General features: G+C 37.9%; 1 protein-coding gene and 1 pseudogene across 2 annotated transcripts in view; one reads left to right on the top strand and one right to left on the bottom strand.

Annotated features, from left to right (window-relative positions):
* Positions 1-18,128, top strand: part of LOC309645229 (SCAN domain-containing protein 3 pseudogene) — a 203,951-nt pseudogene that overhangs the window by 102,394 nt on the left and 83,429 nt on the right. The window lies entirely within an intron of this gene.
* Positions 1,317-18,128, bottom strand: part of LOC309645519 (calreticulin-like) — a 29,585-nt gene continuing 12,773 nt past the window's right edge. Inside the window, exons 5-6 of the mRNA XM_082430738.1 lie at positions 17,103-17,195; positions 1,317-15,310 (exon numbers count right to left, since the gene is read on the bottom strand). Coding sequence (XP_082286864.1) covers positions 15,062-15,310; positions 17,103-17,195 — 342 coding nt within the window. The 3' untranslated portion in view covers positions 1,317-15,061. The remainder of the gene's footprint in view (positions 15,311-17,102; positions 17,196-18,128) is intronic.

Here is an 18,128-nt window from a genome sequence, read left to right as displayed (position 1 = left end):
CCCTCCAGTGGTAGCCCAAATGTCTTTTCCTGGTTGAAGTTTAAGGAATAAAATGTGTTTTCAGAGGAGCTCACATTATCTAAAGGTAGGAGAGTCTTAGAGGGCCTGAGGAAAGGGTATATCATCAAATCTCTCTTCTTAAAAAGGAGGAACTGAGGCCCATCATTGTTCTCATCACCATGCAAACCTATTCTAGTTTCTCCCATCTTCGAAGAGATATTTTACAACCCTGACTCTGGGTCTACTTCTCTGCTCCCCTTCACAGCCAAATTTCTCAAAAGGGTTATCTACATACTGTTTCTACTTACTCATCTCCAATTTATTTTTAAACTTTTTACTCTAAAATAATTCCTAACTTTCAGAAGAGTTGTAAAAATATTACAAAGAATTCCCATATACTCTTTTTTTTTTTTTTTTTTTTTTATTTATTCCCATATACTCTTTATCCAGGGGCACCAAAAGTTAGTATTTTGCCACAGTCTCTTTATCTGTGTGTGTGTATATGTGTACACATGCACACATAAATATATAGATGTATGTGTGTGTGGTGGGGGGGGAGTTCTGAACCATTTGAATTGGAGCCTTTACCCCTAACACCCTAAGTACTTCAGTGTGTATTTTCTAAGAACAAGGACATTCTCTTACATACCTATACACCCCTCTCCCCACCCCCACCCCCAGTATGAAGATTACATTCAGGAACTTTATCAATGATATAATTCTTATTTATAGTCCACATTCAAAGTTCACTTATTGGCCTGATAATATCCTATATAGCAGTTTTCCATCCTATACAAGGTCTGATCCAGTGCTTGATCCCTAATCATGCATTGCATTTAACTGTCATGACTCTTTAGTTTCTTTTAATCTAAAATAGATTGTTATTCATGATACTAACTTTTTTTTAAGTACAGGCCATTGTTTTATAGAATTTCCCTCTATTTGGGTTTGTGTCCTATTTCCTTAGGATGAGATTTACATTTTTCTTTTTTTGGAGTGGGCAGGAATACCACCTATGGGATGGTGTGTCACGTGAGTAGAAATACGGAGTTACCTGGTCCCATTATTGATCGTATTCATTTTGATCAGTTGGTTAAGGTGGTATCTGCTAGGTCTTCACTAGTTAGTATTTTTTTGGCGCAAAATTTTTTAAAAATTTATTTTTGGCTGCATTGGGTCTTTGTTTCTGCCCACGGGCTTTCTCTAGCTGCTATGAGCGGGGGCTTCTCATTGCGGTGGCTTCTCTTGTTGCAGAGCACAGGCTCTAGGCGCGCAGGCTTCAGTAGTTGTGGCATGAGGGTTCAGTAGTTGTGGCTTGCAGGCTCTGGAGCGCAGGCTCAGTAGTTGTGGCGCACAGGCTTAGTTGCTCCTCTGCATGTGGGATCTTCCTGGACCAGGGCTCGAACCCGTGTCCCCTGCATTGGCAGGCGGATTCTTAACCACTGCACCAAAAAAAAAAGTTAGTATTTTTTTCCTATGTAAATAATGAGTAATCTGTGGAGAGGTATGCTGAGACTATGTAAATATCCTGTCCCTCGTCAAAACTTTTGCCCAAAGGTTTCCACATTCACCGATAATTCTTGCCTGAATCAATTACTATGATAGTTGCAAAATGGAGATGCTAGGGAATTCCCTGGTGGCCCGGTGGTTAGGACTCTGTGCTTTCACTGCTGTGGGCTGGGTTCCATCTCTGGTCGCGGAACTAATGTCCCACAAGCCGTGCAGCCAAAAAAAAAAAAAAGATGGTGATTCTATAACTCCATTAGTCCATCTACACTTTTTTAGTTAGCATTCTATTGTAAGCAAGATCTTTCCCTTCTCTCTTATTTATCTATATATTTGTTTATTATCACCAGTAAAAAAAAAAAAAAAAAAACCTCATGGATGCTTATTTTATTTAATAGGTTATAATCCATCATTGTCATTATTCATTTTATTGTTCAACTTGTCCTAGATTTGGCCATAGAGACCCCCTTTAAGCTGGCTTCTGTGTCCTTTTAACACATGCTCATTTTTTTTTTAGCATTTCCTTGCTTTCTGGTATAATACCGTGTTCCAGGTTCATCTAGTATTTTCCCTGTCTAGCCTTGGAAATCATCCCTCTCTCCGAAAGAGCACCCCTTCAGGTGGGGAATGCTATTTAGAAGCCGAGATCTGGGCACCAGATATATCCATTGCTACTGGGGAGTAACTGCTTCTAGGCCCTTTAAGTAAACAGAGCCAAGGAGGAAAGGCAGCTTAAGATAGTTCAACTATTTTTAATCATGAATTCAGTACTGGTACCTCTAATTCCAGTTCAACACCACAGGCTTCTTTCTCCAATTCCTGATTCGCATCTCCCTTTTCCCACAGTGAGAACTCTGGCTCTCAACGGCATCAACGTCTTATTTTCATTTGTTCAGTGTTATGATATACACCAAATAGTTTCAGAATTGCTATGTCCATTCCACTAAAGAAAACAATCTTTTTTTAAATTAATTAATTATTTATTTATTTTCGGCTGCGTTGGGTCTTCGTTGCTGCACACGGGCTTTCTCTAGTTGCGGCAAGCGGGGGCTACTCTTCGTTGCGGTGCACGGGTTTCTCACTGCGGTGACTTCTCTTGTTGCGGAGCACGGGCTGTAGGCGCATGGGCTTCAGTAGTTGTGGCACACAGGCTCAGTAGTTGTGGCTCGCGGGCTCTAGAGCGCAGGCTCAGTAGTTGTGGCGCACGGGCTTAGTTGCTCCACGGCATGTGGGATCTTCCCGGACCAGGGCTCGAACCTGTGTCCCCTGCACTGGCAGGCGGATTCTTAAACACTGCGCCACCAGGGAAGTCCCCGAAAACAATCTATTAAATAATGTTCAATATTTGTTTGCATTTTTGTTTTGTTTTTAGACTAAGGGAATATAGTCAAAGTACTGTGTTCAAAAGTTATCCTGATCGGTTTTTTATTTTCCTTCAGAATGGTTATATTACTTATTTAAATATAGTTAGGTTTATTTCTGTCTGTTTATATTCAGTTTTAGGATCCCTTTCATTCTTGTTGGTTCACTTTTCTTTTTTGAATATGTAAAAGCTAACATTGTCCAAAAGTCAGATCCATACACAAAACATATGGAGCACTTCACGAATCTGTGTGTCATCTGTATGTAGGAGTCATGCCAATTTTCTCTGTATTGTTCCAGTTTTACTATACGTGCTGTCAAAGCAAGAACACCTCCAGTTAATTTGTCAACCTGTTGGATGCTGTTTGAAGTGTGACCCCCCGACACACACACTTCACTGAAACTGCTCTTGTCAAAGTCATCAGTGAGTAATATTTTTCTATCCTTATCTTATTGGACCTTTCCACACTCTAAGCAAACCTCTCCAACAGTCTTGAAACGCTCTCCTCTCTTGGTTTTTGTTCCCCTAGTCTTCTGGTTTTACTCTCTCTTCACAGGCCTCTCCTCATTCTCCTTGTCTAGTCAACCACCCTAAAATGCGTTATTCCTCGGGCCTCCTGGCTCCCTTCACTTCCCTCTGTGTACTCTCTTCCTAGCCAACCTCAGCCATTTCTAAACCTTCAAATGTTGATTATGCTAATGACATCTAAATTGATATCTTCATCCCAGACCTTTCTTCTGGTTTCCAAACTTATAACGAACTGCCTAACTGACATCTGCTTGGATGTCTCACTGACATCTACAGTGTAACAGGTCTAAAATAGAACTCCTCATTTCCCAGCCAAACCTGCTTCCCCCAGGCTCCTCCCTCTCAGTAAATATCAGTTCTATCAGGTTGCTGTAGCCAGAAACCTAGGAGTCATTCTTGAATTCTCTATGTTCCTCAACCACAATGTCCAATCTATCTGTGATATATGAAAATTTTACCTCCAAAAATATGTCAAATGAGTCCATTTTTCTCTGTCTCTACTACCACCCCTTCACTCATCATCTCTCACCCAGACTCCTCATCTGCCTCATAACTGGCCTCTCTTTTATCTCCCACACATTCATTCTCCATTTAGTAGCTACCATGACCTTTTTAACAACAAAATAACAGTACAAGCTTACATTTATGAGGTGTTTATTATGTGCCAGGACTTGCTACAAGCACTTTATATGTATTTAGTCTTTAAAACCACTCCATGAGGTAAAAATCAATTTACCTCAATTTTATAGAAAAGGAAACTGGAGCTCAGAGAGGTTAATTACTGTCCAAGATCACACAGCTGGTAAATGGTAGAACTTAGGCTTGGACCCAGAATGAATCTTTAGCCTTTGCACTTATCTACCACTTTATACTGGATCACGTTACTACCCAACCTCAAATGCTTTCATGGCTTCTCTCTACACAGGGACTAAATACCCAGCTCCATTCCAAGGCCTGCTGGTCCTGTGACATGCTTCCTGCTTACCCCGCTAAATTCATCTCAGGCTGCTTCCCTTTCCTTCACTTCCCTCCAGCAACCTGGCTTGTTTTGTTTTGTTGTTGTTTCCCAGCTTCCTTGTACATAATAAGCCCTTTCTTACTGGCAGGCATTGCACAACCTCTGCCTCAAATACTCTTCTCTCTGGCTCCTTCTCATTCTACAGGTCTCACTTTAATGGTCTGTTCTGAGAGAATTTCCCTCACCATGCTATTTCTTAAGTAGCTCCTTTCCTGGTATGTTCTATCTAAGCCCCATACTTGTTTTCTTTTTTAGCCCTTAAAACAATTTGTAATTATTTATTTGTTTGTTTACTTGTTTTGTCTCTCTTCCTTACTAAAATTAAGTGCTGTGAAGGCAGAAGCAGTGTCTTAGTCACTTTTGCATATTCAGAGCCTAGCACAGTGCCTAGTTCATAGAAGGGGCTCTAGAAATATTTGTTGAATAAACATATCTTTTTCTACTTCATAGCTTCTGTATACTCATAATTTCTGCTTCCTCATCACTTTGGTTTGTGATAGAGACAGCCCAGGCTCTATCTTCTCCCACACATATCCTTACTCAATGTCATAGTTTAGTTAGTTATAGTTTTTATTGCTGTTAATTGCCTCAGTCACTTCATGTTTCCTAAGTCAGATCCCTGAGAGAGAGATATTGATTTGTCCAACTCATTTCTTAGAAGCCAGTCCACATTTGTAGGTTGTTGGTTGCTTGCCTGCCTTTGGGGCAGATTCCCAGTCCTGGTCCAAACAGCTGTGCTGGGCAGGGTGTGGGTGGGGGTGGTCTGCACATTGCTGCTTCATTTCCTTTCTGGGACTTTCATCTTGAATCATAGCCCAAAGGATTGTCAGGCCAACCATTTGAATGTCCAGTGAAATGTTTTAAAGGAGCTTGATGATGATTCAAGTTCCGCCTAAGGCCGCACTGTGGGTGAGCTCTATGGGCTCTGGGATCCCAGGACACTTATCAAGCAGTGCCTAAAGATTTATGGAGCGCTTACCATGTGCCAGGCACACTGCATTACGTATACTCTCTCAGTTCAACCTCACAACATTCAGGTGAGGTCGATATTATCATAATCCCCACTTTACAGGTGAGGAAACTGAGATTTGAGGGGTTTGGTCCCTGGGCCAAAGATCAAGATCTAGTAAATAGCGGTGCCAGGATCCTAATTTAGATCTTTCTAACTCCAAAGTCCATCCTCCTTACATTACACTAGACTGTTTACCTTCTCCTTATCAACTGTGTCACCTTGGTCAAGTTACCTAATTGATGTGACCTTCTATTTCCTTATCAGTAAAACGAGGATATTAGTACCTAATTCATGGGATTATTATAGGTTTATGAGCAATCATAGCCTATTCCAATAAACATAGCAGCTTCGTTACTATCTTTCAGTTTAGTCTGAATCTAAATTTTCACATGTGAAAAGCAGAATTATCAACTTCAGTTGCCCATAAAGAACAGGATCTCCTGGGAGACTTTATCCTGCTGGCAAGTATTCCTAGTCCAAATTATAAAGACATAGGGCTTTGAGGGGGACAACAGTTATTCTCTAAGGAAACAGAGAAATTCAATGTACTTCAGAGATGAAAAATAACCTGCACTCAACCTAGCCATAATGTAGCAGAGTGGAAATTGGTAAGCGCTCAGTATAAAGATTTGAATCTGTGTCTGACAAGCCTAAGACTTTCTCCAAGGCCAGAGCATTTTACATTATAATCTTCTGTAATCCTACCACAGCTTTAAGTGGTTGGTCTTCTTATGACCTCCATTTTTCAGGCTCAGAGAGTTAAAGTGACCTGGGTAAGGTCACAAATATAATCTGAGGTAGAGAGGGAACTGGAGCCCAGTTTGGCACCATTGCAACAAGCTTCCAGCTGTGTGCAGTCTGGCACGTCTACTAGCGAGTTACCCTGCCCTGCAACTTCAAGATCATTTGGGTGGAAACTGACTCCCGGGTCAAACATGATCCTGACATCTTGTACATTCATTATTCTCAGAAAAGGAAAATCAGTTCTACAGACATCAGCACAATTTAGGGAGAATGCTGGCTAGGATGGTAGTTCCCTATGTAGCAATACAGATAAATACCAATATCTAAACTAATGATACCATGTGAGGAATGCAAGAGCAAGAATAACTAATCTTTGTACAGCACTGTATGATTCACAAGGGACATTCATATCTATTACCCAGTTTGCTCCTCATATCACCCCTTTGAGATAGGTATTATCATTGCCATTTCACAGATGAAGAAACTGGTTTTAAAAAGTTGAATTAGTATGAAGAAGCAGACATATATTGTTTTATGGTCTCTGGGCCTTCATTCCTCCTTCTTTTGAAAACAGTACCTTGTGTTTCCTTTGGAGATCAAACACCTTCTACTTCAGCAACAGTGATTGGATCAACGTGCGCACATGATGCATCAGATCTTTGAGCATCACCCTTAGAACTTTTGTTTGGGTTTTTGTTCAAACCGTTGAGATGGAGGAACTCTCTTAAATCTATGGGTATGATTCTGAAGTGAATGGCTACCACCACAAGAAAAAAAATTATGTATGAATTTTAGACCTGCAGAAGTTTAATGGGCAGAAGACCAAAACAGACATTTCTGCAAAGAAGACATACAGATGGCTAATAAGCACATGAAAAGGTGCTCAACATTGCTAATTATTAGAGAAATGCAAATCAAAACTACAATGAGGTACCACCTCACACTGGTCAGAATGACCATCATCAAGAAGTCTACAAATAGTAAATGCTGGAGAAGGTGTGGCGAAAAGGGAACCCTCGTATACTGTTGGTGGGATGTATACTGGTGCAGTCACTATGGAGAACAGTATGGAGGTTCCTTAAAAAACTAAAAATAGAGTTACCATATGATCCAGCAATCCCACTTCTGGGCATATATCCAGAGAAAACTCTAATTCAAAAAGACACATGAACCCCAGTGTTCATAGCAGCACAAATTACAATAGCCAAGACATGTAAGCAACCTAAATTGTCCATCTACAGATGAATAAAGAAGATGTTTTATATATATATATATATATATATATATATATACATATATATATATATATATACATATATATGTATATATATAGTGGAATACTACTCAGCCATAAAAAGAATGAAATACTGCCATCTGCAGCAACGTGGATGGACTTAGAGATTACTATACTAAGTGAAGTAAGTCTGACAGACAAAGACAAATATCATGTGATATCATTTATATGTGGAATCCAAAATATGATACAAATGGAACTTATTTACAAAACAGAAACAGACTCACAGACATAGAAAACAAATTTGTGGTTACTAAAGGGGATAACAGAGGGGAGGGATAAATTAGGATTTTGGGATTAGCAGATACAAATTACTATAATACAAAATAGATACACAACAAGTTCCTACTGTATAGCACAGGGAACCATATTCAATATCTTGTAATAAATTATAATGGAAAAGAATATGAAAAAGAATATACCTGTATATATGTATAACTGAATCACTTTGCTGTACATCAGAAACAAATACAACATTGTAAATTAACTATACTTCAAAAAAAAAGAAAGTAGAAATGGAGGTTAAGAAAAAAAAGTGTGTAGCACGTGGATGGTAGGATTAACTCTTAATATATAGCAATTATGTTAAATGCAAATAAATTAATCTCACTAATTGGATTTTTAAAAAATATATCCAACAGTAAATTGGCTATCAAAGACACACTTAAAACATAAGGAGATGGAAAGACTAAAAATAAAAAGATGAAAAAAGATACACCAGGAAAATATGAACTGGGTTGTGACCATAGTATCTGTCAAAAAGGAATTTTAGTCTCAAAGGATAAGAAGTGATAAAAAGTCATTACATATTCATAAAAGAAACAAACACATAAATGTAATAGGTAAAACACATAGATGCACCTAATTATACAGTCTTAAAATATAGAGCACTGCAGGAAGAAATAGATAGAAGCATAATTGTAGCAGAAGATTTAATATCTCCCTCTCAGAAACTGAAATATCAAGGCTTAAAGTATAATTACCATATTTCATCAATTCTATACCTCATACAAGACTGGCTTGAGGAGGATTAAAGATATAATAAATGTGAAAAATAAAATTATAAAAGAAAAACATAGGAGACTATTAAAGTTTGTGACTGAGGGAAATGGAAAAGCAAAACCTATTATAAAAAGCACAAACTATAAGACAATAATATTGATGAATAATAAAGATTTCTATTCACCAAAAGACACTGTAGACAAAGTAACTAGATGAGAGAATGAGAAAAGGTATATGAAATATTTAATACACAAAATACTTGCAAATAAGTAAGAGGGTAGCAACCCCTAGAAAGAAAATACGCAAAAAACATGAACAGAGAGGAAATCCAAAAATCAAAAGACATATGAAGAGATGCTCAAAAATATCAGTGAAATGTTAATTAAAACAGCAATGCACTATCATTTTACATCTATTAAACTATAAAATATTGATAATGCCAGCTGGTCGGGTTGTGGGGATGCTGAAACCCTTATGCGTGGTGGTGGGAGTATGGACTGGTGTAGCCTTGTGGAAAGCAATCTGACATAAATTATGCAAATCAAGAACTCATATTCTATGAGCCCACAGTTGCACTCCTGGGATATATCCCAAAGAAATTCTTATACAGACACAGAAACATATTCATTGCTGTGTTATTTATGATGGTGGAGACTTGAAGACAACCTGGTTGTCCATCACTGGGAGAGTAGACAGCTAAAATGTGGTAAATGTTCTGTCATTAAATATTATGTAGTAATCATCAAAAATGGATTAGATATACACACAGCAACAAGCATGTATTTTATTTTTTATTGACATATAGTTGGTTTACAATATTATAATAGTTTCGGGTGTACAACATAGTGATTCAATATTTTTATACATTATACTCCATTTAAACTTATTACAAAATAATGGCTATATCACATCTTCTTTATCCATTTATTTGTTGATGGACACTTAGGTTCCTTCCATGTCTTGGCTATTATAAATAATGCTGCTGTGAACATTGGGGTGCATGTATCTTTTTGAATTAGTGTTTTCATTTTCTTCAGATATATACTCAGGAGTGGAATTGATGGGTCATATGGAGTTCTACTTTTAGTTTTTTGAGGAATCTCCATACTGTTTTCCATAGTGGCTACACCAATTTACATTCCCACTAACAGTATACTAGGGTTCCCTTTTCTCCACATCCTTGCCAACATTTGCTATTTGTGCTCTTTTTGATTATAGTCATTCTGACAGGTGTGAGGTGATATCACATTGTGGTTTTGATGTGCATTTCTCTAATAATTAGCAATGTTGAGCATCTTTTCATGTGCCTGTTGGAATCTGTATGTCTTTGGAAAAATGTCTATTCAGTTTTTCTGCCCATTTTTTAATCGAATTGATTGTTTTTTTGACATTGAGTTGTATAAGCTGTTTATACATTGTGGACATTAACCCCTTATAAGTCATATCATTTGCAAATATTTTCTCCCCTTCAGTAGGTTGCCTTCCATTTTGTCAATGGTTTCCTTTGCTGTGCAAAAGCTTTTAAGTTTAATTAGGTCCCATTTGTTTACTTTTGGTTTTGTTTCTTTTGCCTTGGGAGACAGATCCAAAAAATATTGCTACGATTAATGTCAAAGAGTGTTCTGCTCATGTTCTCTTCTAGGAGTTTTACAGTTTCTGGTCTCACATTAAAGTCTTCAATCCATTTTGAGTTTATTTTTGTATGTGGTGTGAGAAAATGTCCTAATTTGTTCTTTTACATGTAGCTGTCCAGTTTTCCCAGCACCACTTATTGAAGAGACTGTCTTTTCTCCATTATATATTCTTTCCTCCTTTGTTGTAAACTCATTGATCATAAATGTGTGGGTTTATTTTTGGGCTCTCTAGTCTGTTCCACTGGTCTATATGTCTGTTTGTTTTGTTTTGTTTTGTTTTTTGCCAGTACCATGTTGTTTTGATTACTATAGCTTTGTAGTATAGTCTGAAGTCAGGGAGCATGAAACCTCCACCTTTGTTCTTTTTTCTCAAGATTCCTTCGGCTATTCAGGGTCTTTTGTGGTTCCATATAAATTTTAGGATTGTTATAGTTCTGTGAAAAATATGGGTATTTTGATAGGGATTGCATTAAATCTGTAGATTGCTTTGAACAGTATGAACATTTTATCAATATTTAATTCTTCCAATCCATGAAAATGAGTATTTTCTATTTCTTTGTGTCATCATCAATTTCCTTCATCAAGATTTTATAGTTCCAGAGTATAGGTCTTTCCTCTCCTTGGTTAAGTTTATTCCTAGGTATTTTATGCTTTTTGATACTGTTTTAAATGGAATTGTTTTCTTGCTTTCTTTCTGATAGTTCATTATTAGTGTATAGAAGAGCAACAGATTTCTGTATATTAGTCTTGTATCCTGCCACTTTACTTAATTCATTTATTACTTCTAATAGTTTTTTGGTGGAGATTTAGGGTTTTCTATATACATAGTGTCATGTCATCTGCAAATTGTGAAGTTTTTCTTCTTCCCTTCCAATGTGAATGCTTTTTATTTATTTTTCTTTTCTGATTGCTATGGCTAGGACTTCCAATACTCTGTTAAATAGAAGTGGCAAGAGTAGGCATCCTTGTCTTGTTCCTGATCTTAGAGGAAATGCTTTCAGCTTTTCACCATTAATTTGTTAGCTGTGGGCTTATCATACATGGCCTTTATTATGTTAATATATATTCCCTCTATACCTACTCTGATGGTAGTCTTTATCATGAATGGATGCTGAATTTTGTCAAATGCTTTTTCTGTTTCTATTGAGATGATCATGTGATTTTTATCCTTCCTTTTGTTAATGAAGTATATCACACTGATTGATATTGAACCATCCTTGCATCCTTGGAATAAATCCCACTTGATCATGGTGTATGATCCTTTTTATATATTGTTGAATTCGGATTGCTAATATTTTGTTAAGGATTTTGGCATCTATATTCATCAGAGATGTTGGCCTGTAATTTTCTTTTTTTGTAGTGTCTTTGTCTGGTTTTGGTATCAGGGTAATGGTGCCCTTGTAGAATGAATTTGGGAGTGTTCCATCCTCTTCAATTTTTTGGAAGAGTCTGAGAAGGATAGATATTAGCTCTTCTTTATGTGTTTGGTAGAATTCCCCTGTGAAGCCATTCTGTTGTGATTTTTGTTTGATGGGAGGTTTTTTTTTTTAATTACAAATTAAATTTTACTACAAGTGATTGGTCTTTTCAGATTGTCTATTTCTAACATGAATGCATTTTAAAAACTCAGTGCATAGTGAAAAATATGAGGAAACAAAATGAGATTTAAACACTATACCATTTACATAAATTAAAAATACACCCAGGGCAAACAAAAATTCATATTTTGTAAGAACATATGCAAAAAAAAGTTTTACATCCGATAGAACTTAGTTGCTTGTGTGGGGAAGGGAAAGGCAGTAAAAGAGAAAAAAAAAAGTAACAAATAAAATTTAAAAGTGATAATCACTGACCAAAGAGGATAAAGTGCCATGTACTGAAGAGTGTGATTAAACCACTTCAACCCAAAGTCAAACCAGTCAACCAATGAATAAACACAAAACTGGAAGAAAAGACAATAAATATTGCACAGATGTCTCTGGATTTGGGAATAATTAAAATTTTTTACTTTTTTCTTAATGTGTTTGTAGATATGAATTTTTTTACATTGAACATCTGTTACTTTTGAAAATTAAACATATAAACAGAAGTTCAAAAGAAAAACTCAGTCTAGAGGAGTATGGTTCAGTGGCAGAATGGTGGTATTCAAAAGACAAGTCCTAGCAGGAAACACAAAAATTTCAGTATGTGTGCAGAATGGATGGAACTATGCATGAATTTTTTCTAGTTAAAATTACATTAATTTCTGAAATAATGTTTGTACAATCAATCAAAATAAAGGTAAAAAATTAACAAAGGTAAAGCAGCAACTTTAAAAAATATATTCAAATGGATTTTTTTTTTTTTTTTTTTTTGGCTGCCCGGCGCAGCTTGCAGGATCTTAGTTCTCCGACCAGGGATTGAACCTGTGCCCTCAGCAGTGAAAGCTCAGAGTCCTTAACACTGAACTGCCGGGGAATTCCCTCAAATGGATCTTTATTGTTTACTACTCCCTCAGAATTCTGCATGAAAATCAGTATCTTTATCTGGTGATACTTAAAAATATGTAACAACTGGTAGAACATATGCCTGACCAATCAGAGCAGACATTGGTAGTAAACAATGGCATCCCTAAAACATAGATTCCTCACACACCAGCCCTGCAGCCCCAAAACAGGGTTTAGACTCAGTACCTGAAGCCTTGCTCTTTTTCACCATGAGAAGACTCTTATGTTATAGAAACAGGTATAAAGGTGAAGGGTGCCAAGATATGCTACCCCAAAATATGCCACTTTGGCATAAGGGTTATTTTAAGCTAAAGGCACTTGAAAAACAGCAGATACAAAAGGGATACTTTGATCTCCCCTTTCCTCCTGAATACAGGAGGTAAAGCTCCCATGTAGGAGCTGCCCTCCACGTACCAGGAGAAAAGAAACACTCATCAAGTTGAGAGCAAGAGAATTCTACACAAACTGACATTGTTAAAATAATTCTTATCTTCCTTTAGCCTCCCTGTACATTTTAGTTACTTTTCCACAATTGCCTCTCTTTGTTTAACCTAGTATTAAAGCATTTAGGTTTTGCCACTTCTTTGGGTCTTCATTTCCTTATGAGGGCTCCCGTGTCACATAAAACTTACATTGAATAAATTTGTATGTTTTTCTCCTGTTCATCTGTCTTACGTTAACTAAATTCTAAGGCCCAGCTGAAGACCCTAAGAGGGAAGAGGTAAAGTTTTGCCTCCCTGCAAAGGCAAGTTTTCCAAACCAGAACATTCCAAAGATTGTAAGGCCCAGACACTACAGCAGACTCCAACCTACGGGAAAGAAGGAAGAAGGACTTCTTGCTGCTTCTCCCTGACCTCACCACCCCACTCCTGTCATACAGGTGCCCTGCTCTTTGACTCTGAAATTTGGTTCACACATATCCTCCTCCGAAAGACAGACACATGTATTCTTCAAGAGCTGGTTCAAAAGTTACTTCCTTCGTGAACTCTTCCCTGAAAGCACCAGTCAGAGTTTTGTTCATTCTTTTAACTAATATTTATTGAGCACCTACGATGTTCCAGACCTAAATTTGTAGCCCTGTGCTATCATATGATAATTGTGTCTGGGCTTGACTCTCCAACCAGACTGGGATTAATCCTTGGTGTAGTCCTAGTAAAATAAAGGAAGGAAGAGTCAGCATTTAATCCTCACAGCTGAGTTTGCAAATGTGAAAAATGAGACACAGAAAAATGAGACACAGAAAATAACTCCCACAAGCAAGTTAGATTACTTGCCTAAGGTAATACAGCTGATAAGTAAGTAGGGCCAGGAATCAACCACGGTGGCCTTGAACACCTGGCAACCACATTAGCTTCTTGTGAAAAGGCTGTCACACTTCATGCAACTGCTTGTCTGTATGTTTATTTTTTGAGAAAATTTTTAAAAGAGGAAAATTACTTTATGATTATTTTTGTTAAAAGGGTATTTTTTCCATGAGAGACTTGCCTACTATCTGTACTCAGTCGTAATAGATATTTACTCACTCATTCAACAAACAGCCTAATGCAATGGAAGGATAATCTTTGGAACCAGACAAACTTGAATTCAGATACAGGTCCCGCCCCTTACTGGCAATTTGACCCTGAGCAAGTGACTTGCCTCCTCTTAGCAGTTTCTGCATCTGTAAAAGGAAGATAATAATGGTATCCTCTACAATGGCTGTTCTGAGGATTAAATGAGCACATTGCAGTAGTTGCTCAAATTTATAGGAAAGTTCTTTGTGATCTGTAAAGAGCTATGTGAATGCATATAATGATATTGTGAGCCGATGGTACAGAAAGGATAACTGTAAAACCAGCAAACCTGCAAACACGTAATAATTAATTAAAAATTATGGCACAAAACAGCAGAGAAGCAAAAGGAGTTTCACAAAGTATCTTTGTTTATGTTAAGAGGAAGTCTGATTTTGTTTTTAAGTGCTTGATACACCTGCAAGTAGAAAACATCAAGCATCATTGCCCACAAATACAGCTATCAGAACTGCTCAGTAAATACTAGATAATACAGATATTTAAACAAAATAAAATCACTGGATATACTGGAATAAGTTGAAAATGAGGCTCAAGTTTATACAGAGGCTTTTTTACTGTCAATTAATTTTATAAATACCATGATAATGATAAGTAGTAATAGCTACTATTTGTTGATTGTCTTTTTATATCAGGCACTTTGCACACATAGCTAATTTAATCCTTACAGCAGCCTCATGAAACAGGAATTATCACTCCCTTTCCATTGACAAGGAGAGAGAAGCCCCAAGAGGTGATGGGACTTTCCCAAGGTCATACAGAGCAAAGGAGATGGGATGGAAATCCAAATACAATGTTCATTCAGAGAGAGCAAGTAATTTTGCTCCCCAGACTTTGCCAAACCATGAACATTCTTCCTTCTAAGCAACATCATTTGCCTCTGAGTAGTAACCACTTTTTACCCAGTTATAGTTCATCCTTCTGACCAACACGGACTTCTACATTTTTACCCAGAAATGCTCTTTCATCATCATCTTCCTTCTGCTGCCTGTAATTTCCTGGTTCCTCAGCAAAATCCTCTTCACTTCCCTCTTCTTCAATTCCCCAGATGTCATCTTCCCTTTCCTCCTCCTTTACCTTTTTCTTCTTGGCCTCTTTTTCCTGTTTTCTTTTTTCCATTTCTTCGTACAGTTCTCTCCATTGCTTCTCTATGTCCTATTTAGAGTGTGGAATTTCAAAATAATTTACAGATGGTATAAACAAAGTTAACTCACTTTAGAAATGTCTGGCATCTTCCCACACTCTTAAAGATTTCTGGTATGGTGTTTATTTACCTATAAGTTTTCAGTATGTGTTGGGTGGAGAGAAGTGTCTGTGTGTGTGTGTGTGTGTGTGTGTGTAATTGGTTCATAAATAAAATGGGTTCAGATTAAACAAACATCTACTGAATGCCCACAGCATTGCTAAGCATGGTGTGAGACAGTCTACACACATTATTTCTATTCCTTACAGCAATGTGTGAAGTGTGACTGCTCCCACCTTCTAGATGAGGAATATGAGATTCAGACTGATTAAATCAGTTCCCCAAGCTATATAGTTAGTGCGTGGTAGAACTAGAATTAGAAACCAGGTTTTCTGGTTCTGAGTCTGGCCCTCTTTCTGCTATATCACAGTAAAACAACCTTTATGGAACTCTTTGGATTTGCTTTTGAACTGTAGCCAGTACAAATTTGCAGTCAGAAATGGGACTTCTGAGTTCTCTAATGTGTTCATCCGGGTGCTAGAATTTGATCTTTAGAGCTGTCTTCATAAATTTTACTACTCAGAGGGGCCTTAAAGAAAGGACACAGTCCTTGGGACTTCCCTGGTGGCACAGTGGTTAAGAATCCGCCTGCCAATGAAGACGACATGGGTTCGAGCCCTAGTCCGGGAAGATCCCACATGCCGTGGAGCAACTAAGCCTGCGTGCCACAGCTACTGAGCCTGCGCTCTAGAGCCCGTGAGCCACAACTACTGAGCCCAGGTGCCGCAACTACTGAAGCCCGCGCGCCTAGAGCCTGTGCTCCGCAACAAGAGAAGCCACCGCAGTGAGAAGCGCGCTCACCGCAACGGAGAGTAGCCCCCGCTCGCCGCAACTAGAGAAAGCCCGCGCGCATCAATGAAGAACCAACGCAGCCAAAATAAAATAAAATAAAATAAATAAATTTATTTTAAGAAAACAATATTAGATGATAACCTCAAAGTAAAAACAAAACAAAACCAGACTAAGAAGTGTAAAAAGTCTCATTTTTATTTTTTCCATGATGACTGTGTCAATGCTTCTTTGAAAATGCTAAGTATCAAAGTTCTCTCAAAAATTTCTTTTTAATGCCTGTGCTTTGCTGGTGCTCTAATGAGGGGCCTCGTCTGCCTTTTGGGTAATCAAGCATTGGCCACAAACCTGCTTGAATCACCCTTCCTGCAGAACCAGGAGGTCTGGATGAAGGGTGACACCAAGAAGAAGCCATTGTCCTAAGTATCCCTCCACCCGTAAAATAGTTCTAGGAGAGCAGGGAAGCTGGTAAACAGCACTAACGTCTTGCTTCCTTCTCCAAGTCATCCATCAGAAATGGGTTCAGTGGCTCCCTTCTAGATCACCCCACTGTGAGCAGGGAGTGTGACACAGAAGGAGTGTGCATTCTAACTCAACCAGTTAAAGGCTGCATGTGACCTTGCACAGTTTATATATACTCTATGAATCTCAATTCCTACATCTGAAAAATGGGAATAACAATACCTGTCTTGCTGGGTTGTTTTGAGAGCTAAGTGGGAAGACTTGTGGAAAGTGTTCAGAGAGTCAAGTACAAGGTTGTAGATGTCCAATGAATACAAGTTCTTTACCCTGCCTCTCAGGGCCATGTAACCAGCAAATGAGACAATGACTGTGAGACTGATTTTTTAAATGCAGAGAACAGTGCACAACTGAGGAGTCAGACACCTGGAAATCCAAGTGAGGGAAAAATCTTACTTTTCTTATTCCCCAGGTCTTATTTCCAGCCTCTTCTGCAAACCCTTCATCATTTGTAAGAAGGAAATTGTCAAAGATGCAGCCTGATTTCACCTGTTGAAATGAAAACAATGGGATTATTAGAACTAGGTCAAAAGGTTTTAAAAATCACCTGGAAGCTTTGCTAAATGCAGATTCCCAGGCCACGGACCCAGAGATTTTAATCAATAACTGAGGTGGAGTGAGGGAATACAAAGATGATTAAGAGCACAGAGGGTCCAGAATGCTGTACCACCTTAGCTGATCTGCTCTAGAAAGAAGTTACTTTACTGTTTCCCAAGGTTCTGTGTTCTCCAAGCCTGTGACCACTCTTTCATAGGGTTGTGAAGAAATTTTCCTCATTCTGCTAGGCTCCAAATTGCTGTCCAGTGGCTCTTGCCCCAGCTCAGATTGATAGTCTCTGCTGCCACTTATAGATGTCCTTTTTAAGGTTCTCTCCTCAATATAATCAGAAAAACTAAAAGAATACGGGGAAAAGAAAAGGTTTGACAAGAAGTGCAAGCACAATTTAGATTCTCTATTTTCTTAAAATAACATATTTAATATTTACAATTAAAGAAAAAGATGAATCAAGTCAATTGTATATAATAATTTCAGTGTTTATTAATGACAAAGGAACAGAATAGAAAGAGCAGCAGTCATGGAGTCAGACAGACCAGCTCAACCACATACTAGCTGTGTGACTTTGGGGAAGTTACTCAACTCCTCTGAGCCTATTCCCTCATAAGTGAAGTATTAAAAATAACTCCCTTGAAGTGTTGTCATGAGCATTAGAAATAATATATGTAAAGCACAGTGTCTAGCAGATAACAGTCATTCGATAAATGGTAATAGTTATTATCATAACTTTTCAGTATCTGGATATGTTTCAAAAGAAACAAAAGGAGAGTCATTCCGGATTTTTTTGCTTTAGCATTATATGTTAAATAAATCAGCAAGTTAATTGTGTGAGAGCCGTTGTGTGACCACGAGAAAGTTTGCAGCATG

Source organism: Balaenoptera physalus (genome assembly GCF_965194825.1).
Source record: "Balaenoptera physalus genome assembly, chromosome: 1".
In the NCBI taxonomy this organism is placed as follows: domain Eukaryota; kingdom Metazoa; phylum Chordata; class Mammalia; order Artiodactyla; family Balaenopteridae; genus Balaenoptera; species Balaenoptera physalus.
The sequence above is the reverse complement of the archived record's forward strand: the minus strand, read 5'-3'. Positions and strand labels throughout refer to the sequence as shown.